The sequence below is a fragment of the Malania oleifera genome, chromosome 7 (assembly GCF_029873635.1).
Source record: "Malania oleifera isolate guangnan ecotype guangnan chromosome 7, ASM2987363v1, whole genome shotgun sequence".
In the NCBI taxonomy this organism is placed as follows: domain Eukaryota; kingdom Viridiplantae; phylum Streptophyta; class Magnoliopsida; order Santalales; family Ximeniaceae; genus Malania; species Malania oleifera.
The window spans coordinates 70,545,681-70,566,831 of NC_080423.1; the positions used below are offsets into that span (position 1 = coordinate 70,545,681).

At 35.4% G+C, this 21,151-nt stretch overlaps 1 protein-coding gene across 1 annotated transcript; it reads left to right on the plus strand.

Moving 5' to 3' along the window:
* The first annotated feature begins 6,255 nt into the window (after nt 1-6,255).
* Nucleotides 6,256-7,720, plus strand: LOC131160879 (uncharacterized). Its single transcript, XM_058116756.1, has 3 exons — nt 6,256-6,597; nt 6,758-6,886; nt 7,568-7,720. The coding sequence occupies exons 1-3, from the start codon at nt 6,256-6,258 to the stop codon at nt 7,718-7,720; spliced, it is 624 nt and encodes a 207-aa protein (XP_057972739.1).
* Nucleotides 7,721-21,151: the final 13,431 nt, after the last annotated feature.

Sequence of the window (21,151 nt, forward strand, 5' to 3'; positions counted from 1 at the left end):
GGCCCGAGATAGCAAGCCTTGCCATCCCAATATATTGATTATGGAATTTTAGAAATAAGAGGAGGTTTGAGGGAGTCATCACCCACCCTGAAGCTATCTTTAAAGTGATATAGATTCATGTTTTTAGAGTAGCATATGATAAATTCCCTTTTCTATGTAATTGAGATGTTATCTATCTAGTGATTGTAACCCTGGGTATGCCCAGGTTGTGATGTAAATTTGAGTTGTACTTAAGGTAATGTTCTGGAGATGTAAAAGATAAGAGTTGAGTCTGGCTAAATAGTCCCTGGGAATGCCCAGGTTTGATGTATTTGCACTAGGCTTGTTTATTCGGATGGAGCTAAGTTCTCCTCTCTCTTGAGTAATCCCAGTGTAGATGTACATTTTCAATTTTGATCTATATAATTATAATTTTCAAATAAAAAAAAATAACAACATTGTTGGATGCCATCACATAACAATGTGATAATTTAAAACAATTAATAGGATAGGACACATGTTATTTACCCCTCTCCACATTGGAGCCTTATTCACAAGATATGGATGGTGGGAGATTACGAATGTGAATTAAGAAGTAACCTATTAGTTTTTGGGATTAAATTGTGAATTCTTTATGACTTGCTTTTGAGTTTTTTATTTTTAAAATAAACACGATCACTTTCTTTAAATATGAAGAATATTTTTTGTGCTTACTTTACTTGCATACTTTAAGAATCAACAGATAGGCTTCTCACTTAAAATAATGTTAATCAAATTACAAGTCTAGCCCTTTATCTGTTCTTGGTTTACACCGTTATATCTTTTTGAAAATGACTGGTGAAATTAGGTAAATAATATTTTACAACGCAAAATCTTAATTTGAGTATTGCAATATGGGGGAGAAAGCCTATTTTCAAATCGGGAGATAAATTTTGTATGTGTGCTTTTTCTTGAATCGAGATTTTGACGAAAATTTTTACATCTTAGACTTCAGAATTAGGCATGCTAAGGTGTATGAGTTGACAAAGAGAGGAATGAGTCGTAATATTTACAAAATATTTAATTAGCTTTTTAAATTTAAATTTTTTTTTATTTAAAACATGCATTATGGATAATAATTACAATTCTAAATCATTAAATAGTCCTTGAAACCACTGGATCTCAGCATATAATAGGTTATTTCTCAGAGGGTAGAAAAAAGAAAATTGGATGCATGTGATGACAACATGCACCTGCCGGCTTCATATTTCACTCGCCCCAACCAGCAGCCCTACTCCACTCTCTCCCTTATTCCTTTTTTTCCCGAGAAAGGCTTGAACACAGTTTGGATTAAGGAAAAAGGAAAAGTAAGGAAAAGAAAAGATTTATTTTTTATTTTTTTTCTATATCAAATATTACTAAGAATTAAATTTTAGTTCAATGAGATTAAAAATTTTATAAATTTAATGTAATTGGTGTTTAAAATCATATTTCTATTCATTGATTTAGATATTTTTTTTTTGTTTTATTTCTTACTTTCCTTGATAACCAAATATTTTTCTTTCTTTTGTCTAAGATTTCTCAAGTTCCAAATGGGGACTTAGTGATTGCCCAAGTGACAATTCAATGGGAGGAGTTGGGTTTAATGAGACTATAACTCTATGTTTGTGTAGTACTTGAATTTGGATTTGTACTGGATTTGAATAAGATATGACATAAAATTGCATTATAATTTGTCTGAATCTACCCAAATTCAAATTTAAAGTTCAAAATTCATACTCTGAAATATATATATTTGATTATCAAATTTAAAACAAATTAAGAAAATCTTTTTTTTTTTTTTTAAATAAGTTAAATAAAGGATAAAGAAAGGAAGACGTGAACTATATATATGTCCGCTCTCTCTAGATTCAATCAATATGAGGTTCTACTAACAATCTTCTTCTTTCATAGAGGTAGGTCACCAATATAACCAAACACCAATGACACCATTTACTTTGCGGTCACTAAAGTTTGAACACAACTAAAGAAGTTCCTCAAAAGATCAAATATGAGTACAAAATCTCCCAAGGTAAATGTTAAGCTAGGTACACAGAATTTGGAATTATCTCTCTTTGAAGAAGATAAACAAATTTGAGAGATTTAAGAGAGGTTGAGAATACTAGTATAGGCAAATGTGACAGTAGTATCCTCTACTTCCTTTCTTCGGGCTTAGAATATATATATAGAGTTTAAAAACAAACTAGTAGTTTTTTGTCCATTAGGATATGTTAGTTGGTCAGATAGTCGACCACTCTACTGGATTGGTCGACCTATCCCAAAGGCTAGTTGACCTATTCCTAGGGCTGATCAACCTATCCCTCAGTAATATGCATGATACAATCTATTCCTACTCATTTCAAATTTCTCATAAATCTAAAAACTTTTTCACTAAATTTGGGGTTTGAAATAAGATTTTCTTGTGCCATCCTGTGATAAAAAAATGGAGTTTAAGCAGACAAACGTATAATTGAGAGAGATAAATAAGTATAGAAAGATAAATAAAAGGATCTTTGAATTCTCTCAATCTTCAAGCTTTAATGGCTTAAAATTTGTTAAATTAGAACTGAAAAGTAACGTCATTAATGTAAAATAGTTTGTTATTATCAAAACCTAGTCTATGAAACCTTGAGACTAAAAAGAATGAACATTTTTCATCATAAAATTTGAAACCCACCACAGGTAGTTGATCCTAGTGAGAGATTTGATTTGGTGTGGGTGCTAATGATAAAATCTTATTATACTTTAGTAGACTAAATATTATATAACATCTTGTGATTGATGAATTTCAAATTTTACGTATTGGAATCATTTCTTTTGTCATAATTTTCTTTCTCCAATTTCTTCAAGGGATGCCATGTTATCATGTCTAAGGAACAATCATTCTTATAACTTATTTAAATTTTGTACCAAAAATATATTAAGAATTATGACAAAATATATAGGAATAATGGCAAAATTTATAATTGTAAATTATTCTAGAAAATGCATGCATGTGAAATGCATAAAAAATCTATTTTTTTTTTATAGAGATTACTGTATAAAGTCCACATTATAGTTAAATTCCTAAACTATTTTATGTAAAATTAAATTTAGTTGGTGTTTGTTTAATTAATTATTGTTGTTGGCATGGTAAAATTCGTATTTGTGGAACTAGAATATTAATATAGTGATCACCTTACTTGATTTGGTTTAATTTTAGGAATTTTAAAAAGAACAAAGAACTCAAAATTTGAGATTGATATATTCAAAAATTATGCATTCAAGTAATTTCATTTATTCTAAAATTACTTTTACACCATTGTAGTAATTTTCAAAGATTAATGAAATTTTAGGGTTTTTCACGGGGTTCTAATCTTTCTAGTTTGAAATTTAATTTTAAAATTTTTTAAAAAGATAAAATTATTTTTACACAATTATAGTAATTTTCAAAGATCAATGAAGTTTCAGGATTTTGCTCAAGGTTCTATTATTGTAGTGTGAGTTTAATTTATAATTAAAATATATTTTATTTATTTTAATTGAAAATTTTGATAGTCTAAGCCTAATAATGAACTTATACACTGGTTTCGTAACATGCACTCCCTCACATTTTGTGATTAATCTATTTTTGACATGTGCATAGTGCAGACCTTATTTTATGTGTCCTTAGGTACAAGTAGTTTTCTAATAGTGATCCTAAGATTGACATCATCACATAATCTATTACGGTCTATAATCTGTAGTTTTCTGATATGACATAAAAATAAGATTGAAAAAATAAATTAAAAATTAACAAAAAGCGAAAATCAAGGTTCTACAATTAACCTTCAATTAATACCATTAAACCAAGATGAAACCTCCCATCGTCAACATAATTAGCGAATAAATGCTAAATTTAATAAGGGCATGTCATCTCCAACTATAAAAGGAGACATCCAGAGAAATGGTAAGCATCTCATTGATGTAGAATGGGGATGGTCGACTTATGTCCTACGGTTCAACCCTCACAAGCAAGCACATACACTCAATACAATTTAAAACAAGAGTTTGATTAACTAAACATAAACACAATAAATCAAGCTTCATTTCACATGTTGAAGGATTTTGAAAAGGTGTATGATGCTATTCAGAAATAAGTCCCAATTGATTCTTTCACAAAGGAATCAAGTTAAACACGAAAAATATGCTATTTCAATATTTTAAGAATGGAAGTTCTATGTTTAGCATAACAATATTCCCAGAATTGATTTTAAACTTAGCAAGTATCAATATTGTTGTTAGCCTTAGTGGCTAAGGTATCCCATCTAGTTGGTTTTGATAATAACAACCCATTAGTGACCCTCAGGTTAACTAATCTACATCCTCAAGTTCAGTTCAGGTTTATAGGACAATACCAAAGCAAGCATGAGGATCAGATGTACAATTATGAAGAAATGAGCAAAAGTCATGACCAAAGTCAACACAAGGAATACTCAAATTAAGCACAACCAACCGGAGCTTATGTGAATACTTGTTTATGCTTATATGTATGTTGGGTTGTGTGTGAGCTGATAGGAAATGTCTTGTAACTCTTGTGCTTGTGATGGTTGATGAGAATATCTTGCAAGAGATGAGCAAATGCATGTGCATTTAGTTCATGTAGTATAGAACATCAAAATAAGTTTTTACATGTATACCAAGTCATGCTAGAGCATAAGATGTCCAAACGAGCCTTCAACCTTGGTTTTCTAAACAAGACATCTTAAAACATCATTAGGACAAGCCTAAACTTTCATTAGGATCAATATAATTCATATGCACTTGTCCTTGTATGGGTTAACTCATTTGGAGGCTTATTAATGTGAAAAAAATAGGGGACTCGTCGACTAAAAAATCCAGTAGCCTTGATTGATAAAATGACTAGGCAAGTCGTCAACGAATGGATAGCATTCGTCGACTAGTGAGGTTGACTCGTCGACAAACAGGCTTGGCTCATTTATGAATAATTCCAGTAGCTAAATTCATTTTGTCAGCCCAGGTGACTTGTCGATGAAAGCAGGTGACTCATCGACTAGTGAGTGCGACTTGTCGATGACTCGATGGCACTCGTCAATGATTGACTACGAGTAGACCCGTAATAAATGAGCTTCAAACAACTATTTTTTGCTTGGTCTTGCATCAATATATTCCCAACGGTCAGCCAATGACTAGCTCGTCCCCTTGCCCATAAATATTACCCGTTGGCATTTATTAAGAACATGGATTGAGCTTTGGTTGTTGATTAAGTTAGTTGAAGCATTCATTTTAGGGTTCATATTGCTTAAAGCTCTCTTGCACTTTATTCTTGTTATTCATCACATGTTGAAGAGAGTAGTGTGAGGTTTCAATCTGTATTATCAACTCAAGAAGGGGCATCTCTTGTAATCTTTTTTTGCTATTGATTCATTGTGAGGTTGAAGGTTCTTGGTGAGCCATTTGTAAGGTGGTTCTTGGTGAACACCTTGTTTTCAACTCTTGGTGAGCAGCTGGGTTTGGTATCTAATTTGCAAAGGCTTCTCCGTCTTGAAAGGAGATCGTTTAGTGGATTTGGCAATCCTTGAATTGGTCTCAAGGCTTGGGTGTAGGCTGGGTACCGAACCACATTAATATCTTGGTGTCAAGATTTTCTTTCTCTTTCTCATTTATTTCATTTGCTTGTGATTATTTACTTTGAAATTTATTGTGATAAAATTCACTTGTATCTTGCCAAGATATTTTTTTTGTAGAAAATATTATTATCTGCGAAAAGTGTCTATTCACCCCTGCTTTAGATGCACTCTTGGGTTGACAAGTGGTATCAGAGCTAGTCGCTTGACCTTCGAAGTAAATTCTAGAGCGCAAAGATCAAATGGTAGATACGATTGAGACACCGCTCACCTAGGGACAATCTGTTGATCATCAACCTACATTCAGCGGGATAAACTACCCAGCATGGAAGAACTGAATTATCATTTTCATCCAATCCTACGATCTTAAAATGTGGAGAGTTATCATAAAGGGAGACTTTGAATTCAAGGGTGACAAAGGTGTACCTAAACAAATTGAGGAGTTATTAGACAACGAACCGAAGTTAGTTCAACTTAATTTCAAGACTAAGAACTTCCTTTATTGGGCTGTGTGTGATGAAGAATACAATCGTATTTGTGGGTGCGACACCACAAAGGAAATTTGGGATATGTTCTAGGTAATGTATGAAGATACGTCACAAGTTAAGAAATCTAAAATTTATATGTTAGTTAAATAATATGAAATGTTTAAATGGAAGAAGGAGAATCAATTACTTCCATGTTTACCCGTTTTACATATATAAAAAATGGTTTCAAAGCACTTGGTAGGGATTATTCTATAGAGGATAATGTGCAGAAAGTCCTTCGTTCATTACTAGAATCATGGCATGCAAAGTCAACGGCCATCGAAGAAGCAAAGGATCTCTTAGAGGTCACTCTTGATGAGCTCATTGGATCTCTCATGACTTATGGGATCAAAAAGAAAAATGCAACACTTGAAGTTGAAAAGCCCAAAAAGACACTGGGGATCACCTTAAAGGTAGCAAGTCAAAAGGAAATGGTGGAGGAAGAAGTGAGTGACAATGAAGACGAAGTAGCTCTCCTTACAAGAAGACTTAGAAAATTTTTACTAAACAAGAGGGCTGGCAAGCAAAAGGAAAAGGGAGAATTTAGCATGAGGTGCTATAATTGCAAGAAAACCGGACATCAAATGGTTGATTTCCCACAATTCAAAAACAAAAGGCAATGATCAGGAAGGAGACAAAAAAAAGAACAAAGCTATGAATGCAACCGGATGGGATGAGCTGGACGGAACTTCGACCGAGGGAGAATTTGAAGATGAAGTTGCCAACTTCTGTTTCATGGCGGATGATCAAGATGAGGTTAGTTCCGATGATGAATACTTTCCTTATTATGATGAATTGAAAGAAAATTGCAGAAAACTTTAATGAATTAGTTGCAACTAGAAGGAGAGATAAACATCTCGAAGAAATACACTCAAAATGCAAGAGAAAAGAGATATGTCTTTGTTCTGCTTTAAAGGAAGAAAATGCATCTTTGAGTACACAAATTGAAGAACTTGCTAAAAGTTCTCGAAAAGATCATGAGCTTTTCCAAAATAAAATTGAAAATTTGAAAAATCAAATTGATGAGAGTTTAAATGAAAACATGGCATTGAAAAAGAAAATCGAGGATCAAGGAAACATCATTTACAAATTTACCAACGGGAAAGAAAATTTTGATAAACTACTTGGAATTCAAAGAATTGGGATTTACAAAGAAATTTTAGGTTATGGTTTATCATCACATAAATCTTTTGGTTTTGCAAATCTTTGGGTCAAGAGAAGTTCTTTACTAAGTAAAAACACAGCACCTAAACCAAACCCTTTGCATGAAAATAAAATTTGCCTATACTGTGAGAGAAAGGGTCATGTACGCTTCACTTGCCCTTTTAGAGGAAACAGAGGAAAAGAAAAGAAGTATGCATGGGTGATCAAGAACACTAACCCCCTAGGACCCAAGAAAGAATGGTACCAAAACATATCACCTAACTTTGTTTGCAGGTTTGCTTGAAGACTACTTCAATGAAGAACAAACGGTTCCTTGACAACGGTTGTTCAAGGCACATGACAGGAGACGCCAACAAATTCGCCTCTCTCACCTACAAGAAAGAAGGGTTTGTGACTTTCGAGATAACGCCAAGGGTAGAATCATAAGTAAAGGTAGAATGGGTAACACATCTCTTTTAATTGATAATGTTGCACTTGTAGACACATTAAAGCACAACTTGTTAAGTATCAGTCAGTTATGCGATAAGTGTTGAATTTATGAGTCCAATCCTGTTTTAATAATAAAAAATCATATAGTATCTTACCTATGCATTGAGCTTTTGAACAGGATCATTACTTAGCACACACGTATGGTAAGAATGCTATGGAAGCTATGAGGAACTTGAAGTGCATACGACTTGGCTTATTCCATGGAAGTAGAAAAGCAAAAGAATAAAGATAATCTAATTTTTTTTTCAATTGTAATGTGCATTTAGTCATATTTGTATTTACATGCCTCATAAGATATAGTTGGAAGCTCAAAATAACCAATAGATGGACTAGGGATGCATGTTTTTTCATGAAATATTAATATCAACTTGTTCTAGGTTGGATCTGCATTTTAGAAGGTTAATAGGGCTAAAAAATAGGGAACTCGTCGACTAGTCCCCTTAATATCAACTTGTTCTAGGTTGGATCTGCATTTTAGAAGGTTAATAGGGCTAAAAAATAGGGAACTCGTCGACTAGTCCCCTGGCCTCGTCGACGAATGCATGTTCCCTTTGACGAGAAAATACCGAGATCCTAACTTTCTCAAACAAACTACTCGTCTACGAATCCCCTGGTCTTGTCGCCGATCGAGTAATATAGGGGTGAGCAAACGATCGGTTCAGTGAAATTTGGTTAATTAACCAAATTGTTAGAATTGGTGTATTCCCAAAAGGGGGGGGGGGGGTGAATTGGGTAGTTAAAAATTTCTCTCCTAGGTTCAACTAGTTCAGCAACACTATATTCACAACCTAGGGTATGTCTACCCAAATGCGCAGATAAGTATAATATATGGAATTTAAATCATGTGCATCATTCACACTATAACATACAGGTGTGGTAAATATAAAGTGCGGCAATATAAACAGACACACGATATCTAATCGGGGTTCGGCCAACTATACCTACATCCTCGCCTCTAGCTTGCAAGCCCGAGAATTACACTAATAGCTCACTTAATGGGTGGAGCGGCACCTAATATAACCAGGTCAATTAGCATAGGGTTGACCTCAACCTTTACAATCAGTTCAATTAGCGGGACTGACCTCAACCTACACCTTACTAGGATGGTGCACCTAACTTTCCTAACCCGGTCTAAGCCAATCCAGAACTATTTCACAAGGCTAGTCTCTCTCTTTAGGCCCGTTCCTGGAAATACAACAGTATTTTTCTCAATCAAGTTGGTACAGTGATTGTGCTTTCATGTAAAACAAATATATACCCAATACGCGCAAGTAATAATTAATCCACACCAAATATGTAAGAACTATAAGCTAAGTGGTGTATATGTGCAATCTACGCTCAATATAACGACAATCAAGCACATGAGTGTTCGAGCAAGCTAATCTTTGAAAGTAAAATATATGAAATTTCAATATCAGCTTAGTGTTTCAAAGATACTAGCAATATTATTCAAACAAACTCAAAAATATTTTCTCAAATTGTATCAAGCACAAGAGTTGTTTGAAAACAAGCTTTGAAAAATATTTTGCACACGAAAAATTATTACTCAAGGAATCTCGTAATGACAATGTAAAGATCCTCAAGCTAAAGAGTTTTCCCAGCACAAGATTTATCAAGTTAAATTCGTGGGAAAATCTTTGCTTAACTCTCAATATGAAAATCAAATATCAATAAATGCAATGAGAGTTATAGCTTTGTAGGATTACTCAAGATGTACTCACTCAGAAAGATTTGGCAAAGGAATGATAAAAGAATGAGTATATGAGATGTGTATGAAGAAAGGGCACTCAAAAATTTAGAGAAATTTTTTCCTAACCAAACTCCCTAATCTCTTTTAATTTTTGCAAATGAGGACCTATATATAGAGAGAGGGAAAATTATAGTCGTTAGGACATGTAGGGTATTATTATTATTGTTTTAAACATTTTTAATCTAATTAACCATATTTAAAAAATTAACCACGGTAAAAAATTTGGAGCAACCCGAGAGCACCAGTTGACGAGGATAAATTCGGTTGACTGAAGTTCTTAAGGTTCGGTCGACCAGGGCATTAAATGAACTGTAAGCTTCGGTCAACCAGACTTGTAAGTCCAAGGCGATTTTCCCATTTTTGTGAGGTTCGGTTGACCAAACAACTGAGTTCCCGCACGTGGGAACTCGGTCGACCAGGGCGTTGCAATGTAATTTATTCTTGGTCGACCAGGAGGTCAATAAAGTTGACCCTTGGGGAGTTTGGTCAACCGGGGTCAAATGAACTATGTCAATTCAGTCGACCGAGCTATGGTCAACTTGTTGACCCAGCACCGGTTTAATCGATCAAAAGCTTTTTGTACATGGGAGTTCAGTCGACCGAACATGCATATATTGTGCATTTTGGTCCTATTTGATCATGCAAACACCCTATTCACTTAGGCATACATATATATTCATGTGTGAGTGTCCTAGGGTCATTCTAGGTCTTTTTGAAGACACCGAAAAAATCCGGTGTCGGTCGATTGAAGGTCTACAGAAGGGTGTTCCCTAAGGTTCATCTATGGTCTTGAGTTTGTGTAGGGACCTATAGTCGTACTAAGGTCTTTGAGCTTTGTAGTTCCTACATACATGAAATGCATTAAATATTACAAACCTTTCCTACTTAAATATTACAGACCCAAATATAAATTATAACAAATAAATTATAACTAGGGTCTTCAGGGTCTTCATTTTCCTCTGAGTCTCCGAGTGCCATCATATGATACTGCCAAGATAAATCTGCACATCAACTCGGCAGACATTAAATACCTGAGTATTTGTCATAATCAAAACAAGGTATAACCCATAGGGTCAACACGAATTAACTAGAAATTTTAGTCAACCATTTCCATTAACCAAATTGACCGAATAAGAGATATTAACCAAACCTCGACCGACCGAATTAACTGTTCGGGTAATTCGGTTAACCAAATTTAACCAAAATTATTTAAACTTAATTATTAAAAATAGAATATAATTATAAATTTTTTACTCTGCAGCTCATTTATTAATTTTATTAAAAAAAAAAAGGATATTTTGCATCTATTCATTTTAACAAACACATCACAACAGATGCATCCAATAGACATGGGGCTTTTCATTAAGACATTTTAACAAACACGACAAGGGACTGTTCAAGCCTTCAAAGGGTTATTCAAGTGTAGTTTATTGGATCATTGGAGACTCATTGAATAAATGAAAAATACCTGAACCTGAGTGAAGAGTCGTTGCCACGCGAAGAGTCGAAGAGGGATTTGGGACAAGTGAAGCCGTGAAAACGAAGAGGGATTCGAGAATGGGGACCTCAAGCGAGCCAAATTGAAAAGGAGAATTGGAGAACTGCTGAACGCTTGAACTAAGAAGTGGAGATAGAGAAGCCGAGAACTCAAGAAGAAGTGAAGTACCGAAGGAGAAGTCGAGACTCGAGAGTGGAGAGGAGTCGAGGACAGCAGCTGTGGAGTGCAGAGCGGACCACTAAATAGAACCCTAGTTAATTTATGCTTGAAATTTAAGTAATTATTAAATCGGTTAATCAGTTAACCAAATTTATATTTCTTGTTCACCAAACCGAAAGCCGATTAACCGAAATTAGATAAACCACAACCGAACCAACCAAATCGATTTTTTACCCAAACCGAACCGACCAATTTTGGTTGGTTAAATTGGTTAATTCGGGTTTCCACGAATTATGCTCACCCCTACTCATATATCATAACATATATTCATTTTAGTGATAATACCATCTAAGAAAAATATACAGATTATACTCTTAATCATATAGATATAATACAATGGCTTTTAAAAGCTTTATTTCCATTTTTCAACTCATTCGCATGCAACCCATATTTTAACAGCAGAAGTTCCCGAGGATAGGGGAGATTATACGCCCATACATGTATCTCCCGTATGCTCTGATATCATTAGTAACCTTGCCCGATTTACTTGGGTATAGCTACAACTGATACTTATTAGGGCACTCACCTTTTGTGGAGGCCTGGAAAATTTATTCATGAAAAATAATAATAATTAAGGAGAGAGAAAGGAAAATAAATCTTAAAAGGGGGAAACAACGACGATTTGTCAACGAACCTAGGGTCTTCGTTGATGAATGTCCCTGTAGAACTCATCGATGAAGCACACATGTCTCATCGACGAGAAGATATTGAGAGTCTTGGAATTTCAGGAAATTTCAGTTTCGTCGACGAACCAGCCTCCTCACCAACGAAATGCCTTCATGGGTTCGTCGACTAATCACTCGAACTCATCGAAGAACGCCAGCATATAAATAGTGAAACCCTCATTTTCAGCACGTGATTTCTCTCTCCTCTCACTCTCTCTCTCTAAACCTACAGTTTCTCTCTCTCTCTCTCTCTCTCTCTCTCTCTCTCTCTCTCTCTCTCTCTCTGATTCTGGCTTCGTTATAGCCTAGATTGATGATTGGGAACCGCTACAAGGTTCGTTGGAAGATTCTCTACAACTTAACCGGAGTAGATTTTCAATTTTGAGTTTCGGGTCACCATCCCAAAATTAGGGTAAGTGAAGTATTTTAGTGTTTAATGGGTTATTTGGGATATTCAGAACCTAGGAAGTGCTAAATAAGAATTATTCTGGGAAATGAGTTGTTTAACTTGGGAAAAATGTGATTTTTAGGATTTTGAGTTTCGGACACCGCGGGCATAGGATTTGGGCTTTTAACAGACCTCTCAGTAAGTCAGGTAAGGGGAATAAATTATAATAGGTATTTTAAGTACTACTGGTTGAGTTAATACATGGAAATGAGAATTTTCTATTTTTCCTGAAATTATTATGATATGACTATCAGATAAAAATTGTGTGACATATGAGTAATACTGAGTTGTGATGTTTGAAATATGAAACATGATTATGGAAATGTTTTCAATGAAAAATGTGGAAATTCGCAAAATGAGATATATATATATATATATATATATATATGTATGAGAATGAAATGTGCATTGAAAAGATGGGAAGAAACAAAAAATGAGGAGAATATTTAAATGTGATATATACCATTGTGAGATGAGATATGAATACTGAATGTGATTATGACAATGAAAATGTGGAAATGCGAATATGAAAATATGAATATTGTAATGTGAATTCTGCAATGTGAAATGTGGATGCTGAAATATGAATGTGAAAATGTGTATAGTGTAGTGAGAATTCTGCAATGTGAATACTGGAAATGTGAAAAATTGCAATAAGAATTCTGCAATATGAATACTGAAATGTGAATACTTGAAATGTGAAAATTTCAATGAGAATTTTGCAATGTGAATATTGCAATGAGAATATTGCAATGTGAATACTGAAATAAAATATAAAAATGTGAATATTGCAATGTGTATGCTGCAATATGAATACTAAAATTTGAATGTGAAATGTGAATGATGATATCTGGAAATGAGAACCCTGATGGACGACTGCTGATATAGAGCAAGGTACCGTTGCTAGTAAGGTGTTAGTGCAACCACATGGTCTTATGGTGAGTGCGGTGTTGATAGCCGATTGAGCCAATGGGAAGGGTAGTTTTTTCCCCTAGGTTCAAACTAGGGTTATGGCAGACCAATTGTACTACAGACGCATGGATGGATTTCCCATTTTGATCTAACCAGGTAGGCCAACCGCGGTTAGATCCAGCCTTTAGGGCGCACAACCTTGATCATGGGGGGAAGCATGGCATGGAGAGAGTCAACCTTGACCATGGGGGGAAGCATGGCATGGAGAGAATATCCTCAGGGCGACCATGAGTTACAGACGCAGATATATTGGTTACCGAGGACACTCATGTGCTAGATGATGAAATGGAAATGGAAGAGAAAAGAAAAAGTGTGAGTATAATAACATAAATAAATAAGGTGAAGTAAAACTCTCCGCCTAAGGGTTTACTGAGTAAGGTGATTGCCCTGATAAGTATCAGTTATAATTGTACCCGAGTTAATCGGGTAAGGTTACAAACAATATTAGAGCAAAGGGGGGCTTCATGTATGCGCGTGTAATCTCCCCTATCCTTGGGAACTTCTGCTATTAAATATGGGTTGCATGTGAATGAGTTGAAAATTTGAAATAAAGCTTTTAAAAGCTTGTGTATTATATCTATATGATTAAGAGTATAACTGGTATATTTTTCTCAGATGATATTATCATTGAAATGAATATATGTTATGATATAATGAAACTCATACTGCCACACACTGTAAATAATTTATTCCGTCTTACTGAGATGTGTCTCACCCAAATATCTAAATATTTTAAGGAATTGAGAAAGACCAAGAGATAGAGCTCTGAGATAGAGGGGAGCTGATACCCTGATAGACATGGTAAGTGTTTTGACCTAGGGATGTATGTTTTCCCTAGAGTTTTGGTTGATTTTTTGGGATGTGTTAGATATGTATATAAATATGAATATGGATGTTTAGCACTTTGGTTATTTGTATTATAGATGATTTTTATATATTGACTTCCGCTGATAGGGTTGTTATATAAGTTTGACTGATAACCCGGTATCCCACTTCGGGCTGGGTTATGTTTAAATGGTATCAGGGTTTTGACGTGGCCGATGTTTGAGTATTATTGATTTGTTATTTCATGAAAAAAAATGGTATGAAAATCGGGGCGTCACAGTTTGGTATCAGATCCTAGGTTGTTAGGTTCTGCAGACTTTAGTAAATAGCAGAATAACAGAGTATATGAATGGATTGTGAAGAGAATAAGAGATGGGTAGATTGAGATATGAGTTAATTGTTGTTAGAGGATGATATTGGGAATTTAGGGTTCTATCTTGCAACTTGGAGGCAGGAGTTCCGTGGTTGTTTCTGTAGTTTTCCTGGGGTGACGATTTTAGGAAAATCATGGATACTATCGCCGGTCCTTGTTTAAGAGTGGTAATACTGAATCTCAAATTGGGATTAAGGATATTGTAGATGAATGATTGTAGAGGAATATTCTATGATTCTAGTTTGTTGAGTGTGTTAGTGATGTTGAGATGATAAAATTCTAAGACTATTTTATACCATTTTTAGGATGGACCCAAGGAGTAGCAGTGCATAGGTTGGGGGTGATGATGCAGGGCCTTCCAGTATGGGTGGCGGAGACCCTGATGTAGTGTTATGTAGTGTCACCCAGTAGGTGATGGCAGAGATGGCTAGGAGTTCTGGGGAGCGAAGCTACATGATTGAGCAATTCATGCGCGTGAGACCCCCATCGTTCTCTGGAGGAGCTGACCCACTCGTGGCTGAGAACTGGGTCCAGGATATAGAGGATATGCTGGCAGTTCTCCCACGTAGAGATAAGTAGAAGGTACTGTTTGTGACATTTAAATTGATTAGGGAAACTAAACACTGGTGGATATCAGTGAGACTACTAGAGGAGTAGAGACTTGACCCCGTAGCGGTAACGTGGAGCCGCTTCAGGGAGATCTTTTTCAAGAGATACTTCCTCATTATTGTTAGAAGTGCGAAGGCAATAGAGTTCTTGCACTTGATGCAGGGGCCGATGACGGTACAATAGTATGCAACTAGATTTATCGAGCCGTCCCGATTTGCCCTATATTTGGTGCCAGATGAGGAAAAGAAGGCGAGGAAGTTTGAGGAGGGCCTAAGACAGAGTTTGTTTGAGCAACTTATAGGCTTCCGGGTCCAAACTTTTGCAAAAGTAGTGGATAGAGCTATAGTGATTGAGAATGGCCTGCAAAGAAGCACTGCAGTACAGAGCTAGGGAAAGAGGCCCATGCCTCCAAATTTTCAAGCGGGTTCCAGCCGAGGGCCTTGGAGAAGGTAGGATAATAGAGGAGGACAGAGACAGGGAGTGGGAAACCGGGCAGTTCAGGGCAGATAGATGCCCCCTTTTTGTTCCATATGCTACAGGAGACACCCGAGAGAGTGTTGGGTTAAGGAGATTGTTTGTTATCGATGCCATCAGCCTGGGCATATAGTGAGAGGTTGCCAAGCACCGTTAGCTATTGCGCCTGTTCCCAGACCATGCAGAGGAGGTCATCAGGCACCTCGAAGCAGACAACAAAGGAATATCGCCCCGACACGAGTATATGCGCTGACACCAAGAGATGCGGAGGCGACAGGAGATGTCGTGACATGTACTATTTTAATACTGTTATATAAAGCTACTGCTTTGTTTGATTCAGGGGAAACTCATTCTTTTATCGCCGGGGAATTTGTTAAGTTGTGTGGGTTAGAAATTCAGCAGTTGGATGTTAGTTTGTTAGTGGCTACGCCGATAGGGGCTATAGGGATATGTAAAAAAATACTTAGGAGCTGTCCAGTTTGTATTTAGGGGAGGTCTTTATCAGCTAACCTGGTGGTATTGGACATGCATGGGTTCAAAGTGATTCTAAGAATGGACTAGCTAGCTGCCCACTATGCCAGTATTGACTACAATCAAAGAGAAGTAGTGTTCAGACCTCTAGGAGGACAGGAGTACAGATTCATGAGGTTATGTGTGCGCACCCCACCACAGTTGTTATCCACCATTCAGGAGAGGAGGTTGTTGTTAGAGGCTTTCCAGGGATATTTGGCTTATATGAAAGAAGTATTAGAAGGGGAGATGAGGTTACAAGATATCCCGGTAGTGAGGGATTTTCCTGATGTTTTTCTCGAGGATTTTTCGGGACTACCTCTTGATCAATAGGTAGAGTTTACTATTGATCTAGTTCCAAGGATAGCGCCGATTTCTAAAGCGCCGTATAGAATGGAACCGACAGAGCTAAAAGAGTTGAAAGAACAATTGCAGGAACTATTAGATAAGGGGTTTATTCGGACTAGCGTGTTGCCCTAGGGAGCGCTGGTATTGTTTATGAGAAAGAAATATGGGTTGATGAGAATGTGCATAAACTATATAGAGATAAATAAAGTGACTATCAAGAATAAATACCCACTTCCCCGCATCGATGATTTGTTTGATCAGTTATAGGGGACACATATTTTATTGAAGATAGATCTACGATTTGGGTATCATCAGGTAAAGGTTAGAGTAGAGGATGTCATTTTACGTGACTCTTTCCCATTTTACATTGTTCATATTTCAAATTTCACTTCCATTTCATTCATTTCCATTTTCATTTCATTTCATTTAATACCCAGCATCTTTGAGCTATTTTACCCAGCATCTTTCATCTATCATACATTTACCCAGCATCTTTTAGCTGTTTTACCCAACATTTTTCAGCTGTTACACATTTACCCAACATCTTCAGCCGTTTTACCCAGCATCTTTTAGTTGTTTTACCTAACATCTTTTAGCTGTTTACCTAGCATTTTTCAGCTGTTTACATGATTGCATTAACACACACAAGTAATATAGTTCATATCATGTTTTATTCACAATGCATTACTTACTTAACCTGCATCTCATACATTTAACATATATTTGCATAAAATCTCATGTCACATAGTTTAACAATAAAATTCAAACACTGTCTGTAAAATAAGCCAACCAATATTTAATGTTTATATACTAAAAATATCTTTCATTTCTTACATAATTATCCTGAAAATATTTTCCCACTTTCATCAGTTTATTTTCGCATATACATATTTAATAAACAGCCATAAACTCAAAAAAAAAAATATATATATATAATTTAAATGACTGGCATTTTACACATATCGAAACATATACACGTACATATAACACAATTTATTTTTTCTTTAAATTCATAAAAATTCTAGTTTAATATATATTTTTCCCCTTACCTGGTTTCTTGAACTACGCCAACAGGGACCCCGGAAAAACCTGCTGCACTCACCCGAACCCTGAATCAAAAATCCTAATTCCATTAAATTATTCCTAAATAAAATACTATTTAAATATTTCCTAGGACCATAATTTCCAAATTAACAGTTATACCCGCAAATATAATCAATTTGCCAAAATTTTCAAATCTCACTCTCACTTTGGAGTAGGACTTAGAAAATCCCAATTGGAAATTTACTTATGTCAAAATGACGACGATCATGACTAGAACCCCATGGTAGTGCCTGATCGTTGATTTGACTGCATATTTAACAAGAAATTGAAAGATTAGGGAATATATACCTTTCCCCAGGAGTGGTGCCTACGCCGCTCCCACGACAAATCCGATTTAGTAGAAATGTCGGTGGCGGAGTTAGGAATCCTACGACACCTTCCGTTTTTCAATCGGCGCTCATTAGGTCGACGAAATTAAGAGAAAGAGAGACGGAGACGGAAGGAAATGACAGAGAGTGGGAGAGAGAACACAGAGAGCTGTGCAGGAAGCCTATGGCTTTCTTATCTTTTTTTTTTACTTACTCTATATATATTATAACAATATCATATTATATTATATATAACCACCATTTACTTAACATAATTTAATTCTTTTTTTCTATTTCCTTTATTTTTTTATTTAATACATTAATTTAATAATGTTTAACTAATTAACTGATTAATAATTTTAATTTATTAATTAAATTTTTTTAATTTTTTCCTCGGGTTGTTACAGTCGACCTATAAATAGTGAAACTCTCATTTTTCAATGTGTGATTTCTCTCTCCTCTCACTCTTTCTCTCTAAACCTATGATTTCTCTCTCTCTCTCTCTCTCTCTCTCTCTCTCTCTCTCTCTCTCTCTCTCTCTCTCTGTGATTTCAGCTTCGTTATAGACCGAATTGATGATCGAGAATCGCCATGAGGTTCGTGGGAAGATTCTCTACCACTTAGCCAGAGTAGATTTTCAATTTGGAGTTCTGGGGCACCATCCAAAATCAGAGTAAGTGAAGTATTTTAGTGTTTAATGGGTTATTTGGGATATTCAGAACCTAGGACATGCTAAATAAGAATTATTCTGGTAAATGAGTTATTTAACTTGGGAAACATGTGATTTTTAGGATTTTGAGTTTTGGATGCCGCGGGCGTAGGAATTGGGCTTTTAATGGACCTCTCAGTAAGTCAGGTAAAGGGAATAAATTACAACATGTATTTTGAGTACTATTGGTTGAGTTAATACGTGAAAATGAGAATATGCTATTTTGCCTGAAATTATTATGATATGAATATCAGATAAAAATTGTGTGGCATATGAGTAATACTGAGTCGTGATGTTTGAAATGTGAAACATGATTATGGAAATGTTTTCTATGATAAATGTGGAAATTGGAAAAATGAGATATATATATATATATATATATATATATATATATTGAGAATGAAATGTGTATTGAAAAGATGGGAAGAAATAGAAAATGAGGAGAATATTGAAATGTGATATATACCATTACGAGATGAGATATGAATATTGAATGTGAATATGGCAATGAAAATGTGGAAATGTGAATATGAAAATATAAATATTGCAACGTGAATTTTGCAATGTGAAATGTGGATACTGAAATATGAATGTGAAAATGTGTATAGTGCAATGAGAATTCTGCAATGTAAATACTGGAATGTGAATACTAGAAATGTGAAAAATTGCAATGAGAATTCTGTAATGTGAATACAGAAATGTGAATATTGGAAATGTGAATATTGCAATGAGAATACTACGATGTGAATACTGAAATGAAATATAAAAATGTGAATATTGCAATGTGTATGCTGCAATATAAATACTGAAATGTGAATGTGAAATGCGAATGATGATATGTGGGAATAAGAACCCTGATGGACAGTTGTTGATATAGAGCACGGTACCATTGCTAGTAAGGTGTTAGTGCAACCACACAGTCTCATGGTGAGTGTGGTGTTGACAGTCGATTTGGCCAGTGGGAAGGGTAGTTTTGCCCCCTGGGTCCGGACCAGGGTTATGGTAGGAAAATTGTACTACAAACGCATAGATGCATTTCCTATTTTGATCTAACCGGGTAGGCCAACCGCAGTTAGATCTAGCCTTCAGGCCGCTCAACCTCGACCATGGGGGCAAGCATGACATGGAGAGAATCAACCTTGACCATGGGGAGGGGGGAAGCATGGCGTGGAGAGAATATCCTTAGGGCAGCCATGATATAGATGCGGATGTATTGGTTACTGAGGACACTCATGTGCTAGATGATGAAATGGAAAGGGAAGAGAAAATAAAAAGTGTGAGTATAATAATATAAATAAATAAGGCGAAGTTAAACTCTCTGCCTGAGGGCTTATTGAGTAAGGTGAGTGCCCTGATAAGTATCAGTTGTAGCTGTACCTGAGTTAATTGGGCAAGGTTACAAATGATATCAGAGCAGAGGGGAGCTACATGTATGGGCGTGTAATTTCCCCTATTCTCTGGAACTTCCACTGTTAAATATGGGTTGCATGCGAATGAGTTGAAAAATGGAAATAAATCTTTTAAAAGCTTGTGTATTATATCTATATGATTAAGAGTATAATTGGTATATTTTTCTCAGATGATATTATCATTGAAATGAATATATGTTATGATATAATGAAACTCATACTGCTACACACTGTAAATAATTTGTTCCATCTTAGTGAGATGTGTCTCACCCAAATATCTAAATATTTAAGGGAACCGAGAAGGACCAAAAGATAGAGCTCTGAGATATAGGGGAGTTGATACCCTAATAGACAGGGTGAGTGTTTTTACCTAAGGATGTATGTTTTCCCCTATAGTTTTGGTTGATTTTTTGGGATGTGTTAGATATGTATATAAATATGAATATGGATGTTTAGCACTCTGGTTATTTGTATTCTGGATGATTTGTATATGTTAACTTCCGCTGATTGGGTTGTTATATAAGTTTGACTAATTACCCGGTATCCCACTTTGGGTCAGGTTATGTTTAAATGGTATCAGGGTTTTGACGTGGCCAAGGTTTAAGTATTATTGATTTGTTATTTAATGAAAAAAGAATAGTATGAAAATTGGGGCATCCCAGAAGGACACTCGTCGACTAGTGTGTCCACTTGTTGACGAGTCTGTCGGGCAGAATGATGCTCCAACGCTCAATGAGAAGATTTTTATTTAATTAAAATATTTTTATTGATCCAACGGGTAGAAAACGTTTAGATGCCTAAAATGTTTATATGTATCAACCCTAAAAACCGTAAAAACAATTTTTGAGAGCTTTAGCCTAAACTTTATTGCATTCAGACATCTTCTCTCAGTTTGTCAAAGGGCATTCACTCACATCATCTTGAAAAGCATTATTGATCTTGAGGGTTTGAGGTTTGGTCAAGTTTATTTTGAGCATTCAATCTTTTTAAAGTCTATCTAGTTACTCTCTTATTCACTTTGTTTAAAATATTTATTGGGGAGCAAGAACCCTAGTTATCCATATATCCTTTATTTGAAAAATCTTTTGGGAATTTTTTTTTTATTTTTTATTGGGGCTTGAATCTTTGAAAGTATTTACATTCATAT

What these genes read in the sequence shown, in the direction of transcription:
- LOC131160879 (XM_058116756.1), top strand. Translation starts at nt 6,256, where the DNA reads ATGGAAGAAGGAGAATCAATTACTTCCATGTTTACCCGTTTTACATAT. An exon ending in TGAGTGACAATGAAGACGAA is followed by an intron (nt 6,598 to 6,757) that starts GTAGCTCTCCTT and finishes GGCAATGATCAG; the next exon opens with GAAGGAGACAAAAAAAAGAA. An exon ending in TGGCGGATGATCAAGATGAG is followed by an intron (nt 6,887 to 7,567) that starts GTTAGTTCCGAT and finishes CTTTGTTTGCAG; the next exon opens with GTTTGCTTGAAGACTACTTC.